General features: G+C 42.6%; 1 protein-coding gene across 2 annotated transcripts in view; it reads left to right on the top strand.

Moving 5' to 3' along the window:
* The window catches only part of LOC132833425 (NEDD4 family-interacting protein 1-like), a 152,621-nt gene extending 126,585 nt beyond the window's left edge, over positions 1 to 26,036 (top strand). Inside the window, exon 6 of one of the 2 annotated variants that reach the window (XM_060851674.1) lies at positions 25,943 to 26,036. In XM_060851674.1, the coding sequence (XP_060707657.1) occupies positions 25,943 to 25,970 (28 nt within the window). In that variant the 3' untranslated portion in view covers positions 25,971 to 26,036. The remainder of the gene's footprint in view (positions 1 to 25,942) is intronic. The other variant, XM_060851675.1, reaches the window with a different exon arrangement.
* Positions 26,037 to 26,366: the final 330 nt, after the last annotated feature.

The raw sequence follows: 26,366 nt of genomic DNA, 5'->3' as shown, positions 1-26,366 counted from the left end.
TCATCCTCATCTCAGTCTTAAATTGGTGTCCTTTGACTCTGAGACTATGCTACCTGGTCCAACTCTCTCCCATGACTCTCCCATCCTCTCAGCATTTACTCTGTCAAGCCCCTTTAGGATCGTATATGTTTCAATGAAATAAACTCTCATTTTTCTGAATTCCAGTATGTAGAGTCCCAACCTGTTTAACCTTTGCTCATAAGTCACTATGTCCATATGGGGATGATATATTTCTTTAAATATGGGAATCAAAACACTTCATAGTACTCCAATTGTAGTCTCATCAGCACCTCGTGTAAATGCAATAAGATTTTCCTACTCTTATACTCCAATCTCTTTGAAATAAGGGCCAAAATTCCATTCACCTTCTTGATTACTTGCTGCATCTGTGTGGTAGCTTTCTGTGTTTTGTGCATAAATATCGTCATGTTTCTTTGGTTTATAACTTCCTGCAAGTTTTTTTCTCCATTTAAGCAATACTCTACTCTTTTGTTCACCCTTCCAAATTGCATAACTTCACATTTTCCCAAATTATACTCCATTTGCCAATTTTCTGCCCACTTAACCCGTCAATATCTCTCTGTAACTGTTTGTGTCCATTGTGCAACTTGTCTTTCCATCCATTTTTGTGTGGTCTGCAAATTTGGCTACAGTACACTAGTTTCCTTCCTCCAAGTCATAAATAAATATTGCAATCAATTCCAGTCCCAGCTCCGATCCCTGTGGAACTCTACTGGTTACCGATGTTCAACTTGAAAAAAAACCCCACTCACTGTTTCCTGCCCATTAGACAATTCTCTGTCCAAAGTTCTATATCCATGCCAATACTCTTATCTCCACCACCATGGGCTCTTATCTTGTGACTTAATGTTTTGCGAGCTACCTTGTTGAATGCCTCCTGGAAACCCATATACAGCACATCCACTGGCTCTACTCTGGCTGAGAATTCCTCGAAAAACTCTGATTTTCTTTTCATGAAGCTATGCTAACTCTGTTTGATTAGATTCTGATTTTCCAAATGTGCTGTTACTACTTCCTTAATAATTGATTCCAACAGTGGTATTAGGCTAATCAGATTATAGTTACCTGTGTTTTGCCTCCCTCACCTTTTGAACATGGGTTTCACATTGGGAAACTGCCAATCATCCAGTACTTCTCCAGAATCCAAGATTTTTTGAAGAAGTACCACCAATGTACCCATTATCTTTGAAGCTATTTATTGTAGGATCCTACAATGCAAGCTCTCAGGGCCAGGGGACTTGTTTGCCTTTAGTCCCATTAGAATTAGATTAGAATTAGAAACCCTACAGTGTGGAAACAGGCCCTTCAGCCCAACAAGTCCACACCAACCCTCCAAAGAGTAACCCACCCAGACCCGGATCCCTGACTAAAGCACCTAACCTACATATCCCTGAACACTACAGGCAATTTAGCATGACCAATCCACCTAATCTGCACATCTTTGGATTGTGGAAGGAAGCCGGAGCAGCCGGAGGAAACCCACGCAGACACAGGAAGAATGTGCAAACTCAACACAGATAGTCACCCAAGCTGAAATCAAACCCTGGCAATGCGAGGCAGCAGTGCTAACTGTTAGTATTACTCTGTATAGTACTAATTCTCTATAGACGGCAATGGTAGTTAACATTTTTGTGAAAGCTTTTTGCCTTTTACTTCTGAGGACAATTCACAAGAATACCAGTGCATAAGGAAAACCAACATTTGTTTTTTTTTTCCCTTCCCCGCACCACCTAACTGCGGTAGTGCTTATTTTTCCCCAGCACCCATGTTATGTGTGTGCAGGTGTGAGACACAGTAAGATCAAAATAGAGTTGGAGGGGGAAAAAAATGCACTGCACTCCCTGCGGCGCCCACCTCTCCCTGAACAACTCTAGGCAGTCGGTGGAGACCGCGTGCTCCTTCTCCAAGGACACCCAGACTCTGATGTAACCGCGGAAGAGGGGCAGGCAGTCCGTCCGAACGACCCCCTCCACGGCCCGCTGCCTGGACCTGTTTATGGCCAGTTTGGCCAGGCCCAGGAGCAGACCCACGAGGAGGTCTTCAGACCTGCCCTTCCCCCCTCCTCCATCCCGGGTGCCCGAAGATCAGGAACGTGGGACTGAAGTGCAACCAAAAGCAGAGGAGGAGGTTTTTAAGAAAATAAAAAAGGGAGTGCAAACGCCCACATCCAACATACACATGGTCCACAGACTCCACAGCACCACAGAACAAGCAGTTGGGCTGGGAGTCCGTGAACCACCGCAATCTGCGGTTGCAGGGGACTGCTGCATGCAGCACCCTCCACCCCAGATCCCTGAGAGAAAGGGGGAGGACTCCCGCGTAGAGAGCTCTCCACTGGGGAAAAAACAGCATTTTCTTTTAAGCAAAACCCTAACACTCCTGTTTTTTTTAAACCCCCACACTACTGCCTAACTGCAGTAGTGCTTATTTTTTCCCTAGCGCCCATGGTGTGTGTGTGCAGGTGTGAGACACAGTGAGAAACACAAGGTTCACAAATCTTTATTCAATTTCTACCACCAGGCAAACATCCGAGTGGCCAGTGACAAGCACTGCCCTTCACAAAAGGGCAATGCTGTGTGATCAAACAGTGAAGGGGAGGGCAGGGATTAAATCAAAATAGAGTTGGGGGGGGGGGGGGCGAAATAATGCACTCCACTCCCTGTGCCCACCTCTCCCTGAACAACTCCAGGGTGTTGGTAGAGAGCATGTGCTTCTTTTCCAGAGACACTCCGGGCTCTAATGTAAAACCAACTTTTTTTTTTCTTTTTTCTTTTTTTTCCCCCAACACTAATCTCCTGCTTGTTTTTTTTCTCTTTTAACTCTCACACTATGGCCTAACTGCGGTAGTGCTTATTTTTTCCCCAGCACCCATGGCGTGTGTGCAGGTGTGAGACACAGTGACAGACATAAGGTGCACAAATCTTTATTCAATTTCCACCACCAGGAAGATAAGAAAACACCCGAGTGGCCAGTGACAAGCAGTGCCCTTCACATCAAAGGGCAATGCTGTGTGATCTAACAGTGAAGGGGAGGGCAGGGACTAAATAAAAAAAAAACAACATTTGTAATGCATGAGAAGAGAATGCTGATTGATTGCCATTGCTAATCAACATTTAATAAGTAGCAGCAGTTCAACAAATAAAATTTCAATTGCCAACCAATCAGCACTCTCCTTTCCTTCAGAATAAATGTTAGTTCTCCACATGAATTGATATCCTTACAAATTGTCTTGATGAGTGTCAGATGAAATTTTTTTGCAAAAATATGCCTTGGAATGGTAATACTCAAGTTCTGTACCACCAAACAGCTAACTTGTATTCCGTTACTTGTATCAATTTCTTCTCAATTTATTTAATTAAAACTATCTCCTCAACACTAGTGCTCTTTATCTACGTGGTGCCAATTCTAAGCATTCTCTGAAAGGCTGTTTTAAATTAACAAATCATCCAGTTTCATCAAATTCATTTTCCTCAGTTCTGTTTTGAGTTTGCACGACAAATCCTCTTTCCCTCTCCTCTCCTATTTTTCATGTTCTCTTCCTTGCTCCTGATGTCTTTCCCTTGTCCAATCCTCTGCTCCATTCCTTTTCTATTCTCTCCCTCAGTCTTGTATTATTCACACCTTAATCATCTGCTCCTATCTTTCATATTTCCCATCCTTTCCTTTTTCTCTTCACCCTTTCCATTCATTAAACCCTCAGATTCCCACATTGCCCCTTTCAGTCTTTCCTCTCAACCTTCTTCCTCCTATCTCTCCTTCTTAAAATTCTTGTATTTCTTTTTCCTAACAATTGCAATTGTTTTCATTTACACCTAACCTCACTGACACTCTCTGGCAACTCTCTTCAATCACCTCTACACCAATGCTCCTCAACCAGCTTCTAAATCAACCTTAAGATTTCTAAGGTGCTGGTGAATAAAGGTTATTTTGGACTCAAAATATTAACACTGTTTCTCTTTTTTATGCTACCAGACCTGCTAAGTTTTTACCACAATTTTCTGTTTTTATTTGCTACAGTTGAGTGTTTTCCTTTGTCATTTTGGATGGAAACTAAGGGTCAACCATGTTAGCATAGGATTGGTTAGGCTAGATCAATAAAATCAATGTTGCTTCCCTAAAAGTCATTAATTCATTAGTCAGTTGTTTGTAATAATACAACAATTTCACGATCACTGGTACAACATCGGTTTTTCATTTTTTTGGTGGAAAAGGAACTGGGTACAAGCTCTCAAACTGTCCTGACCAGATCTGAATTCACGTTTCGTTTTATTGGGCCAGGGTACTGAATGATGTAGTTCTATTCACACATTCAAACTTACACTCAATATCCGAAACCACCATCATCATCCCAAGGTAAATTCTGACTCACTGCTGGATAGATCCACAAGAGATGGCGGCACTGGGGTACACATTTGGGGAGGTTAACTTGGGAGTCTGCAATATTAACTCCAGATCCCATGATATCTCATAGCACAAGAGCAAACATGAGCAAGGGACCCTCCTGCTGATCAATACTCAGCTGATGAATCAGTACTACTCCATGCTGAGCACTAAGTGGATGAAGTACTGAGGATGGCAAGGGCACAGGATGTACTCTGGTTACGTGATGTCAATGTCTATCACCAATAGTGGCTCGGTAGTACCAGGACTGACTGAGCCAGCTGAATCCTAAAGGTCATTGCTGCTAGAATAGGTTTGCAGCTGGTGATGAGGGAAAGACTTACTTGGTCGCTTTCACCAATCTACATATTTCACAAGCATTTGTCCTTGACAGTATAGATAGGTAACAGTAACCAGGGCACAGTCCTTGTGGAGATGATTCCGACCTTCACTTTGAGGATACCGTCTATTGTGTTGCCTCTAATTTTTACCATCATGCCAAATGGAATTGATTTGCTATGTCTGTTTGAAATCTAAGATGAGTATCTATAAGACATTGGTGAACCAGATGAATATTATTCAACCATAATCTGTAACATTGTGATTCAGAATATACCCCACTCTATCAAGACAGGAGATTAGGCTAGTCCAATGAAGAATGCAGCAGTGCAAGTCAGGAGCAACATTGTACATACCCAAAAATGAAGTTGTCAACCTGGGGGGAGTTACAACACAGGACTACATGCATGCTAAGTTGGGATAAACAAAGCCAAGCAATTTCACATTCAGCACAGCAGGCATGAACATTCAAAGTACCAGCAGAAGTAGACCACTTGGCCCCTGACCTGCTATGCTTTTCCAGCACCACTCCAATCTCCACTTGGCCCCTTACACCTGCTCTGCCAACCAAGAAGGTTGGTGTATGTTTCACATTGCACACCCCATCTACCCTTGAAAACCCTTGATTCCTTTGTCTAAGAAGAATCTATCTGTACCTGACTTAAAAATATTCCTTGGCCTCACTTTCACCGCCTTCCATGTCAGACAATGCCAAAGTCACATCATCTTTTGAAAAAATGGCTTTCTCCATCTCTGTCCTAAAATGGTGATCCCTTTGAATCACTCAAAATTAAGGCACCAGCACAGACACCCGTGAAACTCCACTCATCACATCTTGCCAATTAGGCAATGGCTCATTTATCCATTTATGCATACTGTCTAAGGCCATGTTTGACTAACTGTGGCATTAAGGAGTCCTGGCAAAACTTGAATCAATGGGAATCGGGGGAACATTTCCTGCTGGTTGGAGTCATACCTGACACATGGGAAGTTGGTTGTGCTGGTTGGAGTTCAGTCATCTCAGCTTCAGGACATCACTTCAGGACCTCCTTAGGGTAATGTCCTAGGCCCATCCATCTTTAGCTACTACAAAAACGACTTTCCCTCCATCGTAAGGTCAGAAATGGGGATGTTCACTAATGATTGCACAATGTTCATCACCATTCATGACTCGTCAGATACTAAAGTAGTCCACATTCAAATGCAACAATATCTGGACAATATGCAGGCTTGGGGTGACAAGTGGTGAGTAACATTGGTGCAAGATAAATGCCAGGCAATGATCAGCTTCAATAAGAGACAATCTAACCACCATTCTTAGCATTCAATGGTGTTACCATCACTGAATCCCCGCTATCAACATCCTGGGGTTACCAGTGACCAGAAATTCAACTGGACTAGCCATATAAACCCAGTGGCTACAAGAGCAGGTCAGAGGCTCAGAATACTATGGTGAGTAACTCACCTTTTGACTCCCCAAAGCCTACCCACTATTTAGAATGCATACAGTCAGGAGCATGATGGAATACCCCCCACTTGCCCGAATGAATGCAGCCCTAGCAATACTCAAGAAGCTTGACACCATTGAGGGCAAAGATGCCTGCTTGATTGGCATTCCAAACCAATGTCCACTTCCAACCAGAAGAACAAAGGCAGCAGGTATACAGAAACACCACCACTTGCAAGTTTCCCTCAAGCCACTCGCCATCCTGACTTGGAAGTTTATCCACCTTCCCTCACCATTGCAGTGTCAGAATCCTGAAACTCCCTCCCTAATAGCATTGTGGGTCTAGCCACAGTACATATGTGACGTGGTTCAAGAAGAGAACACACCATCACTTTCCCAAGAACAACTAAGGATGGGCAATAAATACTGGTGCAGCCAGCAACACCGACACCCCACAAGAAATTAAAGAAAAATCATTTTCTGGCAGCCAGTGAATTTTCTATCCAAAAGTGACAAGTAACATTCACACCGCAGCAATGCCAAGCAATGACCATCTCCAATTAGAGACAATCTAACCACTGTTACTTGACATCATTAAATCCCCCACTATCAACATCCTGGGAATTACCATTGGCCAGAAACTGAACTGGAATGCCATAAAAATGCAATGGCTGCAAGAGCAGATCAGAGGCTCGGAATCTTGCAGTGAATAACTCACCTCATGATTCTCCAAACTCTGCCCACTATCTCCAAGCAGAAGTCAGGAGTGTGATGGAATCCACCCCGCTTGCCTGGGTGGGTGCAGCTCCAACAAAACTCAGGAAGTTCGACACCATCCAGGACAAAGCAGCCCGCTTGATTTACACCACAACCACAAAACCCATTGCCTCTACCATCGACACTCAATAATGGCAGTGTGTACCATCAATGAAATGCTCTGTAGAAATTCACCAAATTCCTTTATAGATCGCTTTCCAAACCCATGACTACTGCCACCTGGAATGACAAGGGTAGCAGATATATAGATTCATAGAGTATATTCATTGAGTGACTGAGCTTGTATACACTTGAGTTTAGAAGGATGAGAGGGTATTTGACTGAGATATATAAGATTATTAAAGGATTGGACACTCGAGGCAGGAAGCATGCTTCCGCTGATGGGGAGTCCAGAACCAGTTTAAAAATAAGGGGTAGGCCATTTAGAACAGAGTTGAGGAGAGCCTTTTTCACCCAGAGAATGGTGGATATATGGAATGCTCTGCCCCAGAAGGCAGTGGAGGCCAAGTCTCTGGATACTTTCAAGAAAGAAATGGATAGAGCTCTTAGAGATAGTGGAGTCAAGGGTTACGGGGATAAGGCAGGAACAGGATACTGATTGTGGATTATCAGCCATGATCATAATGAATGGTGGTGCTGGCTCAAAGGGCCGAATGGCCTACTCCTGCACATATTGCCTATTGAGTCATCAAGATGTACAGAACGTAAACAGTCCAACTCGTTCATATCATCCAGATATCCTAAATTAATCTAGTCACATTTGCCAGCACTTGGCCCATATCCCTCCAAACCCTGCTTATTCATATACCCAGAGCTGAAAATGTGTTGCTGGAAAAGCACAGCAGGTCAGGCAGCATCCGAGGAAAAGGAGATTCGACGTTTTGGGCATGAACCCTTCTTCAGGAATTCCTGAAGAAGGGCTTATGCCCGAAACGTCGAATCTCCTTTTCCTTGGATGCTGCCTGACCTGCTGCGCTTTTCCAGCAACACATTTTCAGCTCTGATCTCTCGCATCTGCAGACCTCACTTTCTCCTATTCATATACCCATCCAGGTACCTTTTAAAATGTTATAATTGTACCTGCATCCATCACTTTCTCTGACAATTCATTCCATATACACATCACCTTCTGCGTGAAAAGATTGCCTTTTATGTCCCTTTTAAGTCTTTCCACACTCACCATAAATCTATGCTTTCTAGTTTTGGACTCTCCTACCCTAGGGAAAAGATCTTGTCTATTTACCCTATCTATGTCTCTCATGGCAACACCATCTCTTGCAAATTCCCCTTAAGCACACTCACCATACTGAACTGGAAATATATCTCAGTTCCTTCACTGTCACTGGTTCAAACTCCAGGAATTCCCTCCTTAACAGCATTGTGGATCAACGTACAGTACATGGACTGTAGTGTTAAAGAAGGAAGTTCTCCACCACCTTCTCAAGGGCAACGAGGGATAGATAATGAATGCCGGCCCATACAGTGATGCCCATGTTCCCGAAATAAATAATTGAAAAGAAAAGTTCCTGAAAAACATTCTGCACAAAGAATCAACTTCAAAGCATTCTATGAACTCCCTATCCAGGTTATTATTGCCAATCTGATATATGTGGATTAACGTCACCGATGTCCCCTTCTTACTAGTACCCAATATTTCATCTTGTAAACATCGTTCTATATTGTGGTTACTCTTATGGGGCCTACAAGCCATGCAATTAGTGGCATCTTTCTCTTCCTATTCCTCATCTATACTCAAACCAATTTTACATCCTCAGCTGCTGAACAGGGTAATCTCTAATCATTACACAAATGCTGTCCTTGATTAACAGTGCAACCCTTTCACTTTTGTATCGCTTCCTTTCTTCTTAGATGATGTCATATATCACACAATATTTAACACCTAATCCTTGACATCTAGTATCCATGTCTCTGTAATGCCTATTAGATCATATTTATTTACTTCAATTTGTTTACGCTCCTATGAATGTTGCACACATTCAGATACAGAGCCTTTAGTTTTGTGTTTTATTATCTTTATAACCTGGCGTCTTGATTGTTGGTTTATTTTCACTTTTTTCTCGTTGTCCCTTCCTGTCATTCTCTGACCCTTATTTCCCACATTACTATTTTCTGCTCCTTCCTTGTTTCTATTATTTGATATACCATGCCTTTGAATATTTAATCTCTTGCCCCCACTGTTACATTCGAACCCCTTTCAAGTTCCTTCGTTATGTGGTTCACAAGGCCGCTGGCTCAAATGTGATTCAGGTGTCAACTGTTGGAACATTACAGCCTACACATTCCCCAGCCTTGTACCTGATGTCAATTTGCATGTGGCTCAGACAACAATACAGAGATTATAGTCTTTGAATTTCTCTATTTTAATTTAGTGCCTAACACCTCCTACTACCTCTGCAGAACTCTTTCCTAGTTCGGTCTGTGTCATTAGTATCTACATGGATAACAACCACAAGATCCTTCCCCTCCCACTGCAAGTTCCTTTCAAGTCCTGACACCAAACACACAGCATATCCATTTGGGCACTCGCTCTTCATTATAGAGAATGGTGTCCATCCCGGTATATCCCCTCTTTCTATTACATTTCCTATTGCTTACTTGAATGGCCTCCTGTATCCAAGTGCCGTGGTAATTAACTTGTCCAGACTCTGCTGTTAGCCAGACAGGCTGAGAGAACCTCAAACGTATTGAACAATTGGAGTGGTTGACATTGGTGCACTCCTTACCCATGTCCTCTTACCTGCCTCTCTTATGGTAACACCCCAATGTCCCTGCCCACTGACTAAATTAGAAGACCTGTCACTGCCTCCAGGTACAAGGTATCCAGGTAACTTTGTCATTTCCTGTTACATCACAGAGTCTATCATTCAGCATCCAAACCATAAACCGTGAATCTAATTTTCTCAAACTGCAGACATGTCTACCCTGGATCACAATGGTATTGATAAAATTCCGCCATGCAGCAGAATTTACTCAACACCTGCCATGCCTTGTTTTTAAAATGAGTCTTAATTAATTATTCAGTTATGTCATTTGTTTTCTGTATTTTACTAGCTTTATCATCAATTTAAATCCAATGTTAACATTTAAGAATAGAAAACACCTGAACCCCTTGCCAGAGTCTCACCAAATAGCTCACTCTGTGGTAGTGCACAAGCCAATTCCCAACAACTCCAATGAATCTAGCTCCGTCTCTGACTGACTGTTTCAGCATCATTCCCTTACATTCTTCACATTCCCAAGCTCTGCAGTTCTGCCACATCCAGTCAGGGAGGGAGGTGGATAACTAAACAACCAACAGGGAGACAAAATCCAAAACTATTCCACATCCTGAACGACACCGGAGCTCAGCACATCGGCCACAATACAGGAGTAAAACATTTGCATTCATCTTCAACCAAAAGTGCCCAGCGAGTGGTCCATCTTGGCCTCTTCCTACAGGTCTCAGCATCATAGATGCCAACCTTCAGTAACTCTGATTCGTTTCACATGATATGAAGAAAGAAGTGAAGGCATTAAATGCTGCAAAAGCTATGGACACTGAAAACATTCTGGCAAAAGCAGGTTAAATCCCACCTAGCTAATTACCATGTCATCCGTCCATTGTCGATCAGAAGAACATAAGAACTAGGAGCAGGAGTGGGCCGTCTGGCCCTTCGAGCCCACTCTGCCATTCAGTAAGGTCATGGCTGACCTTTTCACCATATCCCTTAATTCCCTTATTTTTCCAAATAGTATCCACCTTAGCTTTAAATGCGATTATTGAAGTAACGTCAACTACTTTGCTGGGCAAGGAATTCCATAGATTCACAAACTTCTGGGTGAAGAAGTTCCTTCTCAGTTCAGTTCTAAACCTGCTTCCTCTAATCTTCAGGCCATGCCCTCTTGTCCTTGTCTCACCTACTAGTGGAAACATCCTATCTATTTCTACTTTATCGATTTCCTTCATAGTTTTATATGTTTCTATACGATCGCCCCCCCTTCATGCATCAGCAAAGTGATGGAAGGTATCATGGATAGTACTAACAAATGGCTCTTGCTCAGCAATAAGAGGATTCTGGATAATTCAAGATGGAGGACGGGAAAAATTTCTGACTGTAAGAGCTGCTCCTTTTTTTGAGGTGTTTTAGGTGTTGGAGGTGATTTCCTCGAATTCCAGGAGCAGCAATTACTGTTTCATATGCTGTTGCATTGTTTTGGAACTTTGGAAAACAAAAGTCAAAACAACAGCGGTTTTGAAAGGGAGAAGAGCAGACAAAGGAAGCACATGGTGAGGACAGTGCAGCAGAGAGAGAAAGAGAGAGAACCTGTACAGTTAATGCCTTTGCTGTTTTTTGAATTCATGTGTCACTGGACATCGGAGTGCATCTGGGAAAATTAACAAACAGTGAATTTCACAACTAATCTTGGAGGAACTGGTTTGGGCGAAGTTCACAACACAGAATCAGGTAAGTTAATTGTTGTTTTAAGTCTGTCCAAGAGAAAGGCTGTATTAGTGAGTACAGTGGGTTCTTTCTTGATTATATGTTTTTGGAGATAAGTCTCCTTATTAAACTTAAAATATAAGCCATAGCTCTTAATTTAACCTGGGGCAGTGTTTTGTAGAGGAATAGGATGGTGTTATTTTCTGGTCTGTAGATTGTGAAGGAGCAAAAATGTCCTTTGCAGTGATATGTACTTCTTGTCAGATGTGGGTGTTTAAAGAGAGTTTAAGGGTCACTGCGGATTATATCTGCCATAAATGCTGTTGAATGCAAATCTTATCAGATCGAGTGGATTGGTTGGAGAGACAGTTAGAAGCAATGAGGAATTTGCAACAGCAACAGTATGTGATGGATGGCAGTTATAGGAAGGGGGAGGGAAAGTCTCAGATACAGTCACATAGATGGGTTAACTCCAGGAAGGGTAAGAGAGGTAGGCAGCTAGTTCAGGAGTCTTTTGTGGATATACCCATTTCAAACAGGTATGCTGTTTTGAAAAATGTAGGCGGTGATGGATTCTCAGGGAAACATAGCACGAACAGCCAAGTTTCTGGTATTGAGACTGGCTCTAATGCAATGAGGGGTACGTCAGTTTCCACGAGATCAAGTGTGTTAGGGGATTCTGTAGTCAGAGGTACAGGCAGACGTTTTTGTGGCCAGCAGAGAAAAAACAGAATGGTGTATTGTTTCCCTGGTGGCAGGATCAAGGATGTCTCAGAGAGGGTGCAGAATGTTCTCACGGGGGAGAGGGGCCAGCAGGAGGTCATTGTCCACATTGGAACCAACGACATTGGAAGGAAAAAGGTTGAGATTCTGAAGGGAGATTACAGAGAGTTAGGCAGGAATGTAAAAAGGAGGTCCTCAAGGGTAGTAATATCTGGATTACTCCCAGTACCACGAGCTATTGAGGGCAGGAATAGGAGGATAGAGCAGATGAATGCATGGCTGAGGAGATGGTATATGGGAGAAGGACTCACATTTTTGGATCATTGGAATCTCTTTTGGGGTAGAAGTGACCTGTACAAGAAGGATGGATTGCATCTAAATTGGAAGGGGACTAATGTACTGGCAGGGAAATTTGCTAGAACTGCTTGGGAGGATTCAAACTAGTAAGGTGGTGGGGGGGTGGGACCCAGGGAGATAGTGAGGAAAGAGATCAATCCGAGACTGGTACTGTTGAAAACAGAAGTGAATCAAACAAACAAACAAACAAACAAACAAACAAACAAACAAACAAACAATCAGGGCAGGCAGGGGCAAGGTAGGATTAATAAATTAAATTGCATTTATTTCAATGCAAGGGGCCTAACAGGAAAGGCAGAGAACTCCGGGACATGGGACTGGGATATCATAGCAATTACAGAAACATGGCTCAGGGATGGACAGGACTGGTAGCTTAATGGTCCAGGATACAAATGCTATAGGAAGGATAGAAAGGGAGGCAAGAGAGGAGGGGGTGTGGCACTTTTGATAAGGGATAGCATTACAGCTGTGCTGAGGGAGGATATTCCCAGATATACATCCGGGGAAGTTATTTGGGTGGAACTGATAAATATTATAGAGGTTGGTGGTGGAGGGTTGTTTTTCAGACTGAAGGCCTGTGACCAGTGGAGTGCCACAAGGATCGGTGCTGGGTCCTCTACTTTTTGTCATTTACCTAAATGATTTGGATCTGAGCATAAGAGGTACAGTTAGTAAGTTTGCAGATGACACCAAAATTGAAGGTGTAATGGACAGCGAAGAGGGTTACCTCAGACTACAACAGGATCTGGACTAGATGGGCCAGCGGGCTGAGACGTGGCAGATGGAGTTTAATTCAGATAAATGCGAGATGCTGCATTTTGGGAAAGCAAATCTGAGCTGGACTTATACACTTAATGGTAAGGTCTTAGGGAGTGTTGCTGAACAAAGACTTTGGAGTGCAGGTTCATAGCTCTTTGAAAGTGGAGACACAGGAAGATAGGATAGCGAAGAAGGCATTTGGTATGCTTTCCTTTATTGGTCAGAGTACTGAGTACAGGAGTTGGGAGGTCATGTTGCAGCTGTACAGGACATTGGTTAGGCCACTGTTGGAATATTGCATGCAATTCTGGTCTCCTTCCTATTGGAAAGATGTTATGAAACTTGAAAGGGTTCAGAAAAGATTTACAAGAATGTTGCCAGGGTTGGAGGATTTGAGCTATAGAGAGAGGCTGAACAGGCTGGGGCTGTTTTCCCTGGAGCGTCGGAGGCTGAGGGGTGACCTTATAGAGGTTTTCAAAATTATGAGGAGCATGGATAGGATAAATAGACAAAGTCTTTTCCCAAGGGTTGAGGAGTCCAGAACTAGAGGACATAGGGTTAGGGAGAGAGGAGAAAGATATAAAAAGAGACCTAAGGGGCAACTTTTTCATGCAGAGGGTGGTACGCGTCTGGAATGAGCTGCCAGAGGATATTGTGGAGGCTGGTACAATTGCAACATTTAAGAGGCATTTGGTTGGGTATATGAATAGGAAGGGTTTGGAGTATAATGGGAAGGGTGCTGGCAGGTGGGACTCGATTGGGTTGGGATATCTGGTTGGCGTGTACAGGTTGGACCGAAGGGTCTGTTTACATGCTGTACATCTCTATGACTCTATAGCTGCTCATTAACAATCAGTTGGGTTCTGTCAAGGCCTGTCAACTCCTGATCTCATTGTCAAGTTGGTGAAAATATAGAGAAAAGTGCTTAATTCCAATCACGATGTCTGAGTGACTACTGTTGACATCAAGGCAGTATTTGGCTGAGTGTGATGGCAAGAGCCCTAACAAAATCAGAGGAAAACAGTCAGCTGTTTTGAGTTATACCCAGTACAAATGAAAATGTTGAGATTGTTCATCATCTCAGTCCCCTGACATTTTTGCTGGTATTCTTCAGGGTAATATCTTAGGCCCAGACATCTTCACCTGCATCATCATTGCGTGATTGTCTTTCAATTACAAATTTAAAATAAAAATGTCCACGTTTGACTGTATAATGTTCAACATCATTTGCAGCTTCTCAGATACAGAAGCAAACTATGTCCATGTGCAGCAAAGCTTGGACAACATTCAGGATTGAGCTGATAATAGTCTATTAGTCATTCACTTATCAGGGATTAATTCAACTCCATGGATTAATTTAATCAAAACTGTAAAACACGTTATATGTTATTAAGTAAACAGTGCAACAACCCAATTGATTTCTATGTCTGTAGTTAATAAACCCACAGCAGACCATGAAGCAAAGTCATAAGATCCTAAAAGATAGAAGCAGAAATAAGTTTTTCAACCCATTCTTTTCTCTGCCATTCAATAAAATCATGGCTAATCTGATAATCCTCAACACCACTTTCCTGCCTTATACCCTTAAGCCTTGATTCCCTTAATGATTTAAAACTGGTCTATATCAGCTTTAATGATACAAAGTTTGTGAGAAGATTTGTAGCTCAGGTGCTCGTTGTTGTGGTTCTGTTCGCCGAACTGGGAATTTGTGTTGCAGACGTTTCGTCCCCTTTCTAGGTGACATCCTCAGTGCTTGGGAGCCTCCTGTGAAGCACTTCTGTGATGTTTCCTCCGGCATTTATAGTGGTTTGTCTCTGCCGTTTCTGGTTATCAGTTCCAGCTGTCCACTGCAGTGGCCAGTATATTGGGTCCAGGTCGATCTGTTTGTTGATAGAAATGACATGACCAGCTATCCTTACTGGCCGCCCATGCAGATGACAAGCAACATGAGTTCGACTGGGACAACACTACTATTATATGACAAGCCAAACAGAGAAGAGCCAGGGAATTCCTAGAGGCATGGCACTCATCCACAGATTCTATCAACAAACACATCGACCTGGACCCAATATACCGACCACTGCAGCGGACAGCTGGAACTGCCAACCGGAAGCGGCAGATTCAAACCACTATAAATGCTGGAGGAAAGATCACAGAAGTGCTTCACAGGAGGCTCCCAAGCACTGAGGATGTCACCTAGACAGGGGACAAAACATCTGCAACACAAATTCCCAGCTCGGCGAACAGAATCACAACTTAATGATACAGTCTGAACAGACTTCTGTGATAAAAATATTCCACAGTTTCACTAGCATAAGAAGAAATTCTTATCACTGTATACACATGGCACATAGTTTCCTGTTAAGGACTCTGTCTGAAAAGCTGGGTAGACATACATAAAACATTACCATTGCTGAATCCTCTGCTGTCAACTTCCTGGGTGATACCAATTATCAAATTGACGTGGGCGAGCTATATAAATAATGTAATGACACTAACAGAACTTTAAGTGAATAATTTACTTTCTGACTCCCCAAACCTTGTCCACCATTTATGAGGCAAAAGTCAGGAGTGTGATGGAAGTTACTTCATTTGCATGGATTGAATCTGCTCCAATCACACTCAAGAAGCTCAATACAAAGCAAGTTCCACACCAAGCAACTCACTATCCTGACTTGGAGTTGGTACACTCTATCACCTCTTCTAAAGTATTCAGTCTGCGTGCTTGTGGATTATATTCTATATTCTGCATCTCATTTATTTAGTCCCAGACATTGGCAATCCCCAGCAAAGTCTAAAGAACAATCTCACACAGATATTATCAGAAGCATCATCAATATTGCTTGATGAAGGAATTCAAAGATGGCAAGTAGATTATGCCCATTCCCCAACCTCCAATATCTCACCAAGATATAATTCCAGCCATGTCCATATGGCACACATCTTGTAGTTAATTTCACATTTTCCACTATTAGGATATCCTCATTCATGTCAGAAGTGCTGAGTCAGGCAACAGTCAATGTTGGCATTTCTTCAGTTATTCAACTGTCATTTGACTTTCTCTGTCAGCCATTCAGTGGTCCTCACTGAATCACACATTACTTAGATATCTCTGAGTCACAGACCACGTAATTCTGTATTAGACGTGCCTCACTTTCTTATGGTACAAATGAGTCAGGCATAACTTGATTTTAGATTTCTCATCGTGATTAATTAGTAATGATACCACATTGTTTAAATTTAGTTACACCCTGTTCAAAGAGTAACATATTCAACTACATTTTTCTTATGTGAGCATGAGTGGTGACTATCAGTGAGCACTTTAACACAGCTCAACCCAATTCTTTTCTGACATCCACTTAAGCACAATTTCCTTTGCTAATTTAAACAAATGTGCCTCCCTGCTGCTTTTGGAGGGAAGACTGAAAGGTTAAGAACTCAATGTTTAGTAATATGTATAGATACCAGACAAAGGGTTAGGGAGCACCAGCCTTCAGGGGGAAGCCCAGCATGGACTGTCTGTAGGGCCATGGATAAAGGACTGTAATTCTTTTTTTTAAACTTTATGTTAAGAAGGACTGCAATCTTTAAATGTTAACTTATTTATTTTCCTACTTTGTACATAAGATTTTGTACCAAGATACCTTTGGACCTAATATGGCACCGGAAATGGCAACTTCCTAAAATTTTTAATGTACTCCTCTATCCCTGCACCTGAGCAGATTAGATTAGATTCCCTACAGTGTGGAAACAGGCCCTTCAGCCCAACAAGTCCACATCGACCCTCCGAAGAGCAACCCACCCAGACCCATTCCCCTATATTTACCCCCTTCACCTAACACTACGGGCAATTTAGCATGGCCAATTCACCTAACCTACACATTTTTGGACTGGGGGAGGAAACCGGAGCACCCGAAGGAAACCCACGCAGACACAGGGAGAATGTGCAAACTCCACAGGGACAGTTGCCTGAGGCGGGAATTGAGCCCGGGTCTCTGGCGCTGTGAGGCAGCAGTGCTAACCACCGTGCTACCATGCCACCCATGTGCATGTGATAATAAACTTAATTCTAATTCTAACATGGCAGATAACAAAATTCAGGCAGAAATATAAATTCTTGATGTAATCATTCCTGTCCACAGGAGGCAACAAATTATTAATGCTGACAGTAATGTGTTATCATGACTTCCAATAATGTTTCACATAGTACAAATAGGATAAATATGACTGCCTTTGCAAAATATTTTTGCGTGCAGCATACAAATGGCTTATCTGACCAAAAATAAATCATAGGCAGGTATACTGTTGGTGAAGAGGCTAAACACCCAGCCAAGACAGAAAACAAAATGTGCCTCAGGAATTGCTTCAGATCCATCAGGGTATTGAGCACAGGAGTTGGGAGGTCATGTTGCAGCTGTACAGAACATTGGTTAGGCCACTGTTGGAACATTGCGTGCAATTCTGGTTTCCTTCCTAACGGAAGGATGTTGTGAAACTTGAAAGCATTCAGAAAAGATTTAAAAGGATGTTGCCAAGGTTGGAGGATTTGAGCTATCAGGAGAGATTGAATAGGCTGGGGATATTTTCCCTGGAGCGTTGGAGGCTGAGGAGTGACCTTATAGAGGTTTGTAAAATCGTTAGGGGCATGGATAGGATAAATAGACAAAATCTTTTCCCTGGGGTGGAGGAGTCCAGAACTAGAGGTCATAGGGTTAGGGAGAGAGGGGAAAGATATAAAAGAGACCTAAGGGGCAACTTTTTCATGCAGAGGGTGGTATGCATATGGAATGAACTGCCAGAGGAAGTAGTGGAGGCTGGTACAATAGCAACATTTAAGAGGCATTTGGATGGGTATATGAATAGGAAGAGTTTGGAGGGATATGGGACAGGAGCTGGTAGGCGGGACTAGATTGGGTTGGGATATCTGGTCGGCATGGATGAGTTGGACCAAAGGGTCTGTTCCATGCTGTACATCTCTATGACTCTATCTGTTCCCATTCCACTGTCAGAACACAGCCACAAGGAAGGCAGAAATCAAGTTTACAAACAATGACTGGTGTACTAGAACTTTGCTGGATAATTACACTGGAATGGAGTGAGCAGCCCTGAGAAAATGGTTATCGGCTTGGAATTTCGTTTGTTTCCCACAATATGAGGTGTTGCTGAATATCTTCTGCCTGATAGTCTGGCTATGCCCTTCCAGTGGGGATCAATTCAGTCCAATGGCTCATATTTAAAACTTGGCCCAGTAGTGTACATGATCCTTTCAGCCATTTACATTGATGGTCAAAGAAATTGTTGGTAGTAAGAAGCTGAACTTACAACATCTGCTGTTGCCAGGAACAACTTCTCACTGGAAGGCAAATTCAAGGAATTAACAGAAACATGCCAAGATCCAACAAATAATAATCTGCAGGCTTTTCTCCAACCACAGAAAATGAAGCAGTCAACAGATGCAGGAAAGTGCTAATGTTTTTCATTCTGACCGGAAAATGTCACATATATTGAGTTGCACATTCTGAGGCTATCACAATATTCAAGTAATGCTAACCATTCTCACTAAGATAAGTATGCTGCTGTGATAATGGAAGGGAGGGGCAGTGAAAATATAAAAAAAATGTTTGTTCCCCCTTTTGTGACTTAGGTTTTGAAAATATGGCTCCTGATATAACAAAAAGAGCTATTGATTCCATTAATGGGAACACTAACCCCCCCCCGATGAATTCATCCCCAAATCACACAACTTCCTTCCTGACTTGGAATTGTAACACTGTTCCTTCACTCTCACTGGGTCAAAATCCTGAGGCAAACTCCTCAGAGAATTCCTAGTCCAATGTTGATATAGTTTTTAATCAAATCTTAAAGTGTTTCTGAAAATTTATATTCGATAAATTCTGAGCTCTTATTTCTTTTTGATTGTGAACTTTTTCTTTCTTTATTTTTATAATTTTGTTTCCTAAGAATTTGTACTTAAATATCTGTACTGGGTGCCTGGTAACTAAGATGGCAAAGAAATTGGCAACTTGCAAACTTTTCACATGAGAGTACATGTGACAATAGAGTTAATTCTAAATACTATTATCAAATTTGTTGAGGAGGTAATCAGAGATGCTGATGGCTTCAACAACAAATGGACAGTAAAAGGGCAATATACCTTCTAAGTAAATCTTGAACGACTTGCTTACTGAGCTTCCAATCAGCAAGTTGCTGTTAGAATTGGTCCATCACTATCCATCAAAATGCTACCCAGCCTCTTTCATGAGTGCTAGCTGGCAAGTGAAATGGTAACTGGGGCCTTACAATCCTCTGGGCACTTGTTCCTAGCACACATGTTCTTTACCAAAGCGGTATCGTACATGAAGTGAGAGTTAAACTGGTTTTTCAGATTCAAATCTTATTTTGGCTCATTAGTGCCTAAAGTGTCTGGAAAAACCTAACCACAAAATGACTGAATTTGCCATTTGCCATGAGTAAAGGATGTTGCCTGTTGACTGGCTACACATTTCCAATAAGAATATAACAGGAGCAGCAGTTGGCCATAAAGTCCCTTGGGTCTGCTATATCATCCCATAAGATTATGACTGGTTTGATCCTGGCCTCAACTGCAACTCCCTGTCTGTTCCCAGAAATCCTTGACTCCCTATTGGTTTGATTTTGTGTTTATTTCAGCTTGAATATGTTCAATAACCCAGTATCCAGGCATCTCCGAAGGCAGAATTTCATAAACTTGGGAATTGTCAGGTCTACTTCATCTTCATGTCTTCACTGGATAGCAGTGAGTTGAGGAGTGCAAAGGTTAAGTTATTTTATTTTACATTACAGCTGTGCTGAAGGACGATATTCCTGGAAATACATCCAGAGACATTATTTGGGTGGAACTGAGAAATAAGAAAGGGATGATCACCTTATCGGGATTGTATTATAGACCCCCTAATAGTCAGAGGGAAATTGAGACACAAACTTGTAAGGAGATCTCAGCTATCTGTAAGAATAATAAGGTAGTTATGGTAGGGGATTTTAACTTTCCAAACATCGACTGAGATTGCCATTGTGTTAAAGGTTTAGATGGAGAGGAATTTCTTAAGTGTGTACAAGACAATTTTCTGATTCAGTATGTGGATGTACCTACTAGAGAAGGTGCAAAACTTGACCTACTCTTGGGAAATAAGGCAGGGAAGGTGACTGAGGTGTCAGTGGGGGAGCACTTTGGGGCCAGCGACCGTAATTCTATTTGTTTTAAAATAGTGATGGAAAAGGAGAGACCAGATCTAAAAGTTGAAATTCTAAATTGGAGAAAGGCCAATTTTGATGGTATTAGGCAAGAACTCTTGAAAGCTGATTGGGGCCAGATGTTCGCAGGTAAAGGGACAGCTGGAAAATGAGAAGCCTTCAGAAATGAGGTAACAAGAATCCAGAGAAAGTATATTCCTGTCAGGGTGAAAGGGAATGCTGGATGACTAAAGAAATTGAGGGTTTGGTTAAGAAAAAGAAGGAAGCACATGTCAGGTACAGACAGGATAGATAGATTGAATCCTTAGAAGAGTATAAAGGAAGTAGGAGTATACTTAAGAGGGAAATCAGGAGGGCAAAACAGGGACATGGGATAGTTTTGGCAAATAGAATTAAGGAGAATCCAAAGGGTTTTTACAAATATGTTAAGGATAAAAGGGTAACTAGGGAGAGAATAGGGCCCCTTAAAGATCAGCAAGACGGCCTTTGTGTGGAGCCACAGAAAATGGGGGAGATACTAAATGAGTAATTTGCATCAATATTTACTGTGGAAAAGGATATGGAAGATATAGATTGTAGGGAAATAGATGGTGACATCTTGCGAAATGTCCAGACTACAGAGGAGGAAGTGCTGGATGTCTTGAAACGTGGATAAATCCCCAGGACCTGATCAGGTATACTCGAGAATTCTGTGGGAAGCTAGAGAAGTGATTGCTGGGCCTCTTGCTGAGATATTTGTGTCATTGATAGTCACAGGTGAAGTGCCGAAAGACTGGAGGTTAACAAACCTGGTGCCACTGTTTAAGAAGGGTAGTAAGGACAAGCCAGGGAACTATAGACCGGTGAGCCTGACCTCAGTGGTGGGCAAGTTGTTGGAGGGAATTCTGAGGGACAGGATATACATGTATTTGGAAAGGCAAGGACTGATTTGGGGTAGTCAACATGGGTTTGTGCGTGGGAAATTATGTCTCACAAACTTGATTGAGTTTTTTGAAGTAACAAAGCAGATTGATGAGGGCAGAGCAGTAGATGTGGTCTATATGGACTTCAGTAAGGCGTTCGACAAGATTCCCCATGGGAGACTGGTTAGCAAGGTTAGATCTCATGGAATACAGGGAGAACTAGCCATTTGGGTACAGAACTGGCTCAAAGGTAGAAGACAGAGGGTGGTGGTGGAGGGTTGTTTTTCAGACTGGAGGCCTGTGACCAGTGGAGTGCCACAAGGATCGATGCTGGGCCCTCTACTTTTTGTCATTTACCTAAATGATTTGGATGCGAGCATAAGAGGTACAGTTAGTAAGTTTGCAGATGACACCAAAATTGGAGGTGTAGTGGACAGCGAAGAGGGTTACCTCAAATTACAACAGGATCTGGACCAGATGGGCCAATGGGCTGAGAAGTGGCAGATGGAGTTTAATTCAGATAGCTGCGAGGTGCTGCATTTTGGGAAAGCAAATCTTAACAGGACTTAACACACTTAATGGTAATGTCCGAGGGAGTGATGCTGAACAAAGAGACCTTGGAGTGTAGGTTCATAGCTCCTTGAAACTGGAGTCGCAGGTAGATAGGATAATGAAGAAGGCATTTGGTATGCTTTCCTTTATTGGTCAGAATATTGAGTACAGGTGTTGGGAGGTCATGTTGCGGCTGTACAGGACATTGATTAGGTCACTGTTGGAATATTGCGTTCAATTCTGGTCTCCTTCCTACCGGAAAGATGTTGTGAAACTTGAAAGGTTCAGAAAAGATTTACAAGGACGTTGCCAGAGTTGGAGGATCTGAGCTACAGGGAGAGGCTGAACAGGCTGGGGTTGTTTTCCTTGAAGCGTCGGAGGCTGAAGGGTGACCTTATTTGGGTTTACAAAATTATGAGGGGCATGGATAGGATAAATAGGCAAAGTCTTTTCCCTGGGGTTGGGGAGTCCAGAACTAGAGGACATAGGTTTAGGGTGAGAGGGGAAAGATATAAAAGAGACTTAAGGGGCAACTTTTTCATGCAAAGGGTGGTACATGTATGGAATGAGCTGCTAGAGGATGTGGTGGAGGCTGGTACAATAGCAACATTTAAAAGGCATTTGGTTGGGTATATGAATAGGAAGGGTTTGGAGGGATATGGGCCGGGTGTTGGCAGGTGGGACAGATTGGGTTGGGATATCTTGTCATCATGGACAGGTTGGACCGAAGGGTCTGTTTCCATGCTGTACATCTCTATGACTCTATAAGTTAGATGTTAAACAATCTTGATATGGAAGTCAGAGCGGTTACCTAGCGACTTCAGCTTGCTAATGACTGTAAGGAGTGCCCCTGTTACCCAAAGACAAACAGCCTCATAGGACATTACCCATGATTCCACCTCATGCAGTCCTCATCCATGAACACTGGCATCTGACATTTGCCAACCCCCCACTCCTCTCCAATTCATTTACATGGGAAGCATAGACTATAATGCGGAGCGCACAGGCAACTAGCATTGAAAGGCTGCTGCAAGATCACTTTGCACACAGGAACAAGTGCCCAGCTTATGGGTTGTATGGGGCTCCACGTCAGGGCTGCTTGCTTGTTCTCTGAGTGCTCGGGCATGCAGTGCCTACCAGGATGCTCACTGTGTGCCTGCCTTGCCAGGCCACGCTGTGTCTTGCTGCCCTGCTGATGTAACATTGACATAATATTAATACATTACTTTTTGTGTAGGCACAGACTGGTTGCCTCTCATGCATCTCAGTAGGATCCGTCTGGAGGTTGGGACATCTTGCTGTAATGTACTTTATCAGCGCTTTACATCATTCATTCCTGATGAAGGGCTTTTGCCTGAAATGTCAATTTTCCTGCTCCTCAGATGCTGCCTGACCTGCTGTGCTTTTCCAGCACCACTCTAATCTAAACTCTGGTTTCCAGCATCTGCAGCCTTCACTTCTGCCATCTTGCTGTAAAGTACATTGAGACACTGACCTACAGCATGTGCCAGCTGCCTGCACAGCAAATACATTGCACCCTTATTCGGCCAAATGGCCATGTTGGAAACTGTTTGAGGGCTATTCATTCACTTAGTCAAGGGGTGTGTGTGTGTGTGTGTGTGTGTGTTCATTCCAGGCAGGGAGTCACGTAGCAATCAGGGAGCTGCACTACAACAGTCAGAGATCAGCTCAGTATGTCCTGGGGCTCCTGGTAGAGATTAGCCAGAGGTCTGGGTCAAATACAGTCCTGTGGGGTTGAAGAAGCATTGGTGGGGAGGGGAGATGGGGGTGGGGGGCGCAGTGTTGCAACAGGGGAATCATTTCCAGAAGAGCTGGGTGGAGTCAAGACTGTTGCGGGAAACAGAGATATTTGTGGAACTGGGACCGAGGAGGAGGATGAGGGAAACTCAAAATGTATGGAACAAGATCAGAAGATCTTATATTCATCATGAAGTGTAGTGTCAGGGTTCAGGAGTCAAGAAGGACATTGGAGCCAAAGTTTAGGAGTAAGTATATTTTTTTGGGTTGGAGGGAGATGGGCAGTTGGGGCAGAGTGCAGCAAAAGGGACAAAGAGGCTCTGGAGGATGCCAGTGACCATGGGGAGCCTGGTGCAGATGGTGTTCACCATGAGCTGTTACCCTGTCATCATTTATCATTTTCCAGGTGAGAAATGCATCTGAAACATGGCTGGGGCAACGCACAAGGTCAGTTACACATTGGCGTGGGGAAGTGCAGCATTCAGATCTGCTGGACGCTAGGACATTGTGGCAACAAAATCATGATGCCCGCTTTCCGAACACCAGCTACATTTCATTTGCAATCATTTCTTCATTTTTAATCAATGCATGCAGAATGGTTAAACAGTGACCAGAATGAAAGCATGCAGTTGTATGTGTGAGGGAGTGTCAGCCATGTTAAACATGTGCCATGGTAACTTGGCTTCATGATTTCTGTGGCATCATATTGCAGTGAGGGGCAACACAGGATTACCAACATTTGTCCAGGTGTACATGCCTTTGCAATTTTGTTCATCTCTGCTTCTGCCTTAATCTGTCTGCTGCTGAAACCCCTGTCAATGTTTTCTGTTATCTCTTGCTTCAGCTATTGAACACATTGTCAGTTGGCCTTTCACTTTCCACCTACTATGAAGCTGAAGTCATACAATACTCTGTGGCCAGTATTGTGCACACAGTTCTGTTCATCCATTGTCCCTGTTGTGAAGGACTTAGTATGGTACACTATCACTATAAATTAAAAGTTCTCATCATTGTGTCCAGATCAATCCATGGTGTCAGACACTCTATCTCCACAATCTCTTCCAGTTCAGCAATTCTCTGCAAATTACACATGTTTCCAGCTCTGGCATCTTTCACTCCCCTCACTCTAACACAATCATGTCTTTAGCAAGCTAAACCTTTCCAAAGTAAATGTTGGCCATTTTCCTTGGAGTACAAGTTCATAGCTCCTTGAAAGTGGAGTTGCAGGTAGATAGGATAGTGAAGAAGGTGTTTGGTATGTTTCCTTTATTGGTCAGTGAATTGCGTACAGATGTTGGGAGGCCATGTTGCAGCTGTACAGGAAAGTAGTTATGCTACTATTGGAATATTGTGTGCAATTCTGGTCTCTCTTGCTATAGGAAGAATGATGTGAAACTTAAAGGTTGCAGATGAGATTTAGAAGGACGTTGACAGGGTTGGAGGATATGAGCTATAGGGAAGAGGCTGAACAGGCTGGGGCAGTTTTCCCGGAGCATCGGAAGCTGTGGGGTGACCTTATAGAGGTTTATAAAGTCATGAGGGGCATGGATAGGATAAATAGACACGGTCTTTTCCCCAGGTTAGGGGAGTCCAAAACAAGAGGCAGAGGTTTAGGATGAGAGGAGAAAGATTTAAAAGGGAACTAGGGGCAACTTAGAGGATGGCATGTGAATGGAATAAGCTGCCAAAGGAAGTGGTGGAGGCTGGTACAGTGACAATATTTAAAAGGCATCTGGATGGGTAAATGAATAGGAAGGGTTTAGAGGGTTATGGGCCAAGTGTTGGCAACTGGGACTAGATTGATTTAGGATATCTGATTGGCTTGGACAAATTGGACCAAAGGATCTGTTTCTGTGCTGTACATCTCCATGACTATGACATTGGACAACAGAAGATACTCCAATTTGGTTTTAGGTTCTTAAATATAAAGTATTAAGCAATTTTTTTTTCGAATTAATTTCTTGAACAATTTTGAGACTGAATAATTTAAAAGATATGCTGTGCTTAATGTAGCTTTACAGCAGGTTTAACTGAACAAAATCTGTTATCTTCATCCTAAATTCAATTCCAGAATGTGTTTATTGTTGTACAAAGGGTTAAAGAAAAGAGGTGTTTTAATGTGTATGTTAACAATGGCTTTGCGATCTTGCTTGTCTTGTAACAATCAATTGATTTAATACTCATGAGACTGTTCAGGAACACGTAGGCATTGAAAGGGAGGCAGGAAATTGATTCTGGTTTTCTTTTTATTGCAGATATTATCCAGAATATTTCCTCCCGTAACACCCTGCTTCGCTGCGTGGTGACTTTGTTGAAAAAACTGGAACAAGGATTGCAAATCTTATGGGATGAATTAAAAAAGTTTAAAAATGCTTTTCTATGGCTGGCTTGACTTTCCAAGCCACATTAAAAATAATCTACTAGGTGCAGTATGCTTTCTAGTTGTGCTTCTTTCAAATAAGGCTACCAAAACATGCAATTAAGCAGTTAATTCCTCACAAACACTCTTTCTCATTCTGGTTTTCTGAAATCATATTCATTGCTTAATGAATTATGAATGGAGTAAGCCAATGCTGAATATCACCAAAAGAGGGCAGTGTTGCTTTTGTTTTGTGATAAAAGGGATTAGAATTTGCAAACTAAATTCAGAATAGACTGGACTTCTTAAAACTTAATTTA

Source organism: Hemiscyllium ocellatum, chromosome 36 (genome assembly GCF_020745735.1).
Source record: "Hemiscyllium ocellatum isolate sHemOce1 chromosome 36, sHemOce1.pat.X.cur, whole genome shotgun sequence".
NCBI classification, from domain to species: Eukaryota; Metazoa; Chordata; class Chondrichthyes; order Orectolobiformes; family Hemiscylliidae; genus Hemiscyllium; species Hemiscyllium ocellatum.
Note: the sequence above shows the minus strand (reverse complement) of the source record. Positions and strands in the feature narration are given on the sequence as shown.